Here is a 6,561-nt window from a genome sequence, read left to right on the forward strand (position 1 = left end):
TATTTTATTGTTTGAGTTTTTTATTTTATTTTATTTTTTCGTTTTTTTATGTTGGAGTTTGGAGGAGATAGATTTTCGGTGGCTCATATGGGTGAAAGACGAGGTGAGTGTTTTAATTTTTTATTTGTTTATAATATTGGTATGTTAAAGTTAAGTTGTACGATGTTTTACATTATTTGACTTAATGTGCAATCAATTTGTGAAAGTTAATCCATTTGAACCCATTTTTCTTTCAAAACTAAATGATTACGTATTTTATTCCTTGTAAATGAAACACTGCTTTTTCTAAAAAGCAAATTCAAAAAAGTTTTTTTCTTGTCACAATTATAATGGGGGGAACTGCTGATTTTCTCATTTGTAACTTAATACACAACCCAATAGAAAGTTGAAAAATATAATTTTAAATAATTTGATGTAACGTTAACCACTGAAATTGATAATTGATTATCAATATAACATTACCAATAGAGCCTTTAAGTATTTTATGTCTGAAATATTTCAGCTTCAGGCCGCTCCAGATCCAGGAGTGGAGCTTTCACCCAGATGGCCACTCAGGTTGGGACTCATGGCTTTGGACACAATGATCAGGAACCGCTGCCAAACCCAAACCAGCCACTGAGTCAAGAGCTACCTGGCTATTTAGCTCCTCTGCCTTCCGAGTTGGCTTGTTCTGTGTCAACAGATCAGACTGACAGGAAGAGGAAGTGGCAGAGAGGCAGCCAGCAAGCTCCAGATGATCGACATCCATCCACCTCATATAAGAGACCTGCCAAACGGTCACGCACAGGTCAGAATAGGCTTATATTAAACAAGTAAGCCTAGCCAATTCTTACATTACTAATAGACGCTTTAAGTATTTGATTTGTGAAATATTTCAGCTTTAGGCTGCTACAGAACCAGGAGTGCAGCTTTTACCCAGACAGCCAGTCAGGAGGTTGGGACACATGGCTCTGGTGTCAACAATGATCAGGAACCGCTGCCAAACCTAACCCAGCCTCTGAGTCAAGAACTACCTGGCTATTTAGCACCTCTGCCTTCCAAATTGGCTTCTTCTGTGTCAACAGATCGGGCTCACAAGAAGAGGAAGTGGCAGAGCGGCATCCAGCAAGCCCCAGATGATGGACATCCATCCACCTCATATAAGAGACCTGCCAAACGGTCACGCACAGGTCAGAATAGGCTTATATTAAACAAGTAAGCCTAGCCAATTCTTACATTTCTAATAGATGCTTTAAGTGTTTGATTTGTGAAATATTTCAGCTTTAGGCTGCTCCAGAACCAGGAGTGCAGCTTTTACCCAGACGGCCAGTCAGGAGGTTGGGACACATGGCTCTGGTGTCAACAATGATCAGGAACCGCTGCCAAACCCAAACCAGCCACTGAGTCAAGAGCTACCTCTGCCTTCCGAGATGGCTTCTTCTGTGTCAACAGATCAGACTGACAGGAAGAGGAAGTGGCAGAGCGGCAGCCAGCAAGCCCCAGATGATGGACATCCATCCACCTCATATAAGAGACCTGCCAAACGGTCTTGCACAGGTGAGAATAGGCTTATATTAAAGAAGTTATGGCTCAACTATTAATTGATTTGTCATTGTCAAATATTCTCAAGATCTTTGATGTAAAAACTGCATTAAAGTAAAATTCTTTGAGAGATTTCTTAAAGACATATCTTGTTATCTTATATTTTGCAGAAGCGTATGCGAAGGGCCCATGGCTGGGGCAAGGTGGATTTGGCTCTGTGTATGCTGGGACCCGTAGGTCTGATGGACTGCCAGTAAGACATTTTCTTCCCTCTTTCATTCAAACAGCCTTTAGAAGTGTTCACAGAGTTGATATTAGTAAATGTCATATGTCACAATGAAGCAGGTGTGATTTACTGTGCTTTCTGTCTACAGGTTGCCATCAAGTATGTCTCTAAAGGCAGGACAAACAAGAGGCTGAAAGTTGTAAGTTCCAGCGTGAATCTGTTGTTCTGTTTACACACACGCACACTTCCGCTTTCAGTCCTGGTTTTAATGCAGCATTTGTCATTGCAGGAAGGAAAGGGTCTGCTGCCACTGGAGGTCGCACTGATGACCCGGGTCAATTCAGCTCCTGCCTGCCCCAATGTCCTGCAGCTTGTGGAGTGGTTTGACTGTCCCACTGATTACATCATGATCCTGGAACGACCAGTTCCTTGCCAAGATCTCCAGAGTTTCTATGAGGAGAACGGCTGTCTGGATGAGAGCCTGGCCAAGAAAGTGCTGGTCCAGCTCATCACTGCGCTGAAACATTGCGAGAGACGCGGAGTCTTGCACCGGGACGTCAAGCCACAGAACCTGCTGATTTCCACAGCTTCACATGACATCAAGCTGCTGGACTTTGGTTGTGGAGACCTCCTAAAGAACTCGGCCTACACATCATTTTCAGGTTGGTTTGCGTTACAGAAAGAAAGCTCTTACTACTTCACTCTGTGTGATGTTCTCATACATGGATATTTTGTAAATGTTTGATTATCAACCAGAGGGAAACTCTACATTGACTCAGGGCTACATTTAGTTTGGACTGGAACCTTTTCAGTGGATGTTTTTGATCTTTTTGGGTATCTCAGGCACTCATCAGTATGCTCCTCCTGAGTGGTTTCATCAGCACCACTATCATGCAGGACCGGCTACTGTTTGGTCAGTGGGGGTGACGCTCTACAAGATCTTATGTGGTTTTTTACCCTTCAGAGCCACATGGAGGGTCACCTCTAACAGCAGACTGCACTTCCCCAGAGAGCTGTCTACAGGCAAGAGATAGCATACATTCAGAGATGAAGCCAGACAGAGAAGTTTGTTCTGTTGTGTAACTGAAGAGAAGTACTGTGTTGTGTGTAACAGAGTGCTGTCAGTTGATTAGCTGGTGTCTCAGTGCAGAGGTTGCAGACCGTCCCAGCTTAGATGACATTGAGCGCCATCCCTGGTTACACAGAACAGGTGGCAAGTGATGTTACACTTATCTGAAGGACAGCAGTCATAGGTTGGATTGGATTATTAGGATCAGTCTAGATAAAAGGTTTTAATTATTTGTATAGGGTGATCAGGAGCGACACAGGACCTGCAGAGACGGAAAAGGGGAGTGGACCATGAACTAATGGACGCCCCACAAATATGTTATTTTATCCTCTTCTCCACTGGTAGGGTCCCTGTGTGGATGAACATACAGCCCCAGCTGAAATCGGAGCCCTGATTGGTCAGAGATCGGCTAGTTGGGCAGAGTCTAAGGTAGCAAAATGTATATCCCCCCCCCCAATTAGAGTGGAAAACTTGGGACAGAGTGTAAACTAGCATCATGCGTTTTTGAAAATTTAGACAAGGAAATAAGAAAAATCAGAATAACAAATCTTAGAGGTCAGTTAAGTCCAGTAGGTGGCGATACACACATAGAATGCAAATCACCAAAACACTGAAGATTTTTTTTTATGCTAAGAACAACAATCAGGTAGTTTGCCATATGGAACCGGGGGCACTGAGCACCTGGGTTATTATCGGTAACTAAAACTAAAACCATAAAAAAAAATAATAATTTGTTACTTAAAACAATTAAGATAAAAAGTAATTGAAAAAAAAAAAAAAAGATTACAAAATACTTAGACTTATTTTATTTCTGCTTGTTGCTTGGAAGTTTATATGGACAGACCCTCGACCCCTCAATTTTGACTTTGGGAGTGAGTCTACTCGTGTGTACACTTCAGACAGCTTCATATATCACAATTCAACATGATTGTGACCGCACACAACTCTAGAGTATGATTTGTGAATTATTTAGAGATTTAACATTGACCTTGATTTAACCTCTGTCATAGTAAATTTTCATTTGTGTAATTTTTAAGTATACCTATAGACCTAAAGCACAGTATATAAAACAATTTATAGGGAAAACTGTAAGTACAGGGCTTGACACTTACTTTTTTCCCAAAGAGCACAAGCGCTCGTAAGTTGAAAAATTTAGGAGCGGATTAAAAACTTTAGGGGTGCAATGCAAATTTTTCAAACGTGTTTTAGATTAATAAGGGGATATAAAGAGACATTATAAGGAGAATACAAAATGTACACAAGGTTTTAAATATTTCTGCTTCAAACTGTTTTTAATAATTATGTAATTATTTATAGTCCTACTTTAAACTGTGTATATAGGCAAATTTTCATTTAATGATGATTGCTGAAGATTTTATTAGGGAAGCCTATATGGTCTATATCACATATTGAATTAATAGCTTTTTTCTTACAATAAAAATAACTCTGAACATTGAAATATACAGTAAAACATTACACAAAAAATGTATAAAGCAAACAAATGTTTCAAACAGATTAAAATGCAATACAACTATAAAGAACAATAGGTAACCCTTTACAATATAGTCCCATTGGTTTGTTAATGCAATTAGGCTAACATTAACTAACAATAGCTTGATTCAGAATACAACTGTTCATTGTTAGTTCATGTTAGCTATTAATAATAGCAGATACAACTTTTGATTTTAATAATGTACACTATTAAAAATGTCACCTTGGTTTTTTTCCAAAAAATTTATTTCAAAAGGCAATTATTTGCATCAGACTTCTAAGTATTTTGAACTCATCTAACTTGTGTTTGACCAATTAGACATTACATGTCTTCAACAGGGATCCCTGCGACTGAGGTGGCATAGAGTACCAGCTCTGACTGATACAGGAACCTCTGGGGCGACCAAGACATGGAGCTCTAGGACCTCGTCAACCATGATGGGTACCTTGGAGTCCAGGCACATCTGGGGCGGCAGCTCTGACTGAGACTAACAGGACTCCCTGGGACTGGAACAGCTAAGATGGAAATGGCTGAGACAGGAAGCCCTAGCAGTGGTGAGGCCTTATGAAGCAGCTCTATGATTGGGGTGTTAATGATAGGGAGCATCAATAAAAAAGAAGGGCAAAGAAATTAACTATGGACAAAAAACTATGTACTCATCCCCAGGCAGCAATACCACAAGACGCAAATATCGATGCCTTAAGCCTGGTGCCAGATGCTACCAGAGATGGCCAGCCTCACAAGACGCTAAGAACTGGAGGGATGGAGAGGACACTTGTGTAAACCTGCCACATGCTAAGCTGACTAAAGAGTACTTCCTTGGTGGCTGTGAGAGGGTGCTCTTGTCTCCACAACTTATGAGATGACCTAAAACAAAAAGGTTTATTGTCTAAAATCAGATTTGTTATCTAAATACAATACAGAACAGATTTGAAATAGCATTTAAAAACTGTTCATAACTTCTCATCTCTGAACACTTTTTGCTGATCTTAGGTACCTTAAACCGGTTGTGGAGAAGGAGCCTGTCAAGAACAATCCTCTCTTCAGGATCAGGATGCAGAAAAACATTGATAAAATGGCTGCATTCTGTGCAGACTATTAACTTTAACTTCCTTAACACCTGCTCACTTTTAAAAAATATATATATTATTCTAAGCTGCACAGTTTGGAAAAATTTTAATTCAAAGCAAAGGCTTTGCACAGAAACAGTTATAACAGAAACGCTTATATACATAAGGTGAAGTATGTATGATTTTTTTATATATAGCTCAATGTGTAGCGAGAGTTTGGGCCGTGGCTACTGTAGCAGGCGGAGCTATGGGAAAGGAAATTCAGCTTTAGTTACAGTGGTGAACGTCAAAATTCGCTGCATTTACTGTATATCTTCAAAGATTAATGAACACGTCAAAGTGAACAGAACATTGTGATGCTACACGCTACAAAGCGTGCTTTAATACCATATACTGTAGCATCATCGTGCACCCGTTCAGAAAAACACAGTTTCACAAAGACAAATGCAGCACAGCCAAAAGTATTGGACCTGAAACATGCCTTCACAAGAACCAGTAAGAGCTGCTTTTGTGATGTTTAGGTTGCGAGAAAGGGGTGTTTGCAAGGTTTTTGGAAAACGTGCTTTATTTTGTAATTCCGCTCGGTGTCACTAGTGTCACAGAAACTACATACTTCACTTTTAAAGGAAAGATAAGGAACATTTTACATTATATTAATCATGTTTTAGGTGCTGTTTTCATAGATGCCAAGTCACATGGTCATGACTAACAAGCTCTCTTCTTATTAAAATTTGTACAGAATGCAGGGATCTGATTAGCCAGTGCCTAACCCGGGATCCAAAATCAATGGATTAGAAATTATCTGGATTGGAGAAGTTCAGGAGATTCACTCGATCAGTGATTTCAGGTGTGAGGAAATGTAACAGACAGAGTACGATTATTATTACTTGTCTTTAATTCTGTATTATTTGTAATGAGATTTTCAAATTTGTGTTCAGTGTAATGTCAAGTCAAGTCACCTTCATTTAGATAGCACTTTATGCAATCCAGATTGTTTCTCTGTAATAAACAGGAAAATAGCAGAATCTGTGATGCAAACAGAATTCAATTCTGTTGTAAATCAGCTCTAAAAAACATTCATGTGTTGACTTGTCCATATAATCTTTGTATTGGATAGGAAATAACAAACTTGCTGTCCTTGGTGGATGGCTTGAGCTCGAGACTCAACCTGAAGCCTGAAGAC

At 39.8% G+C, this 6,561-nt stretch overlaps 1 protein-coding gene across 1 annotated transcript; it reads left to right on the forward strand.

Moving 5' to 3' along the window:
• Positions 1-543: 543 nt before the first annotated feature.
• On the forward strand, positions 544-5,410 carry LOC137007560 (serine/threonine-protein kinase pim-3-like). The gene is made up of 7 exons (XM_067369099.1): positions 544-787; positions 1,692-1,774; positions 1,896-1,946; positions 2,037-2,409; positions 2,591-2,770; positions 2,862-2,943; positions 5,302-5,410. Exons 1-7 carry the CDS (start codon positions 544-546, stop codon positions 5,408-5,410), a joined length of 1,122 nt encoding a protein of 373 aa, XP_067225200.1.
• Positions 5,411-6,561: the final 1,151 nt, after the last annotated feature.

This window comes from Chanodichthys erythropterus, chromosome 19 (genome assembly GCF_024489055.1).
Source record: "Chanodichthys erythropterus isolate Z2021 chromosome 19, ASM2448905v1, whole genome shotgun sequence".
Classification (NCBI taxonomy): domain Eukaryota; kingdom Metazoa; phylum Chordata; class Actinopteri; order Cypriniformes; family Xenocyprididae; genus Chanodichthys; species Chanodichthys erythropterus.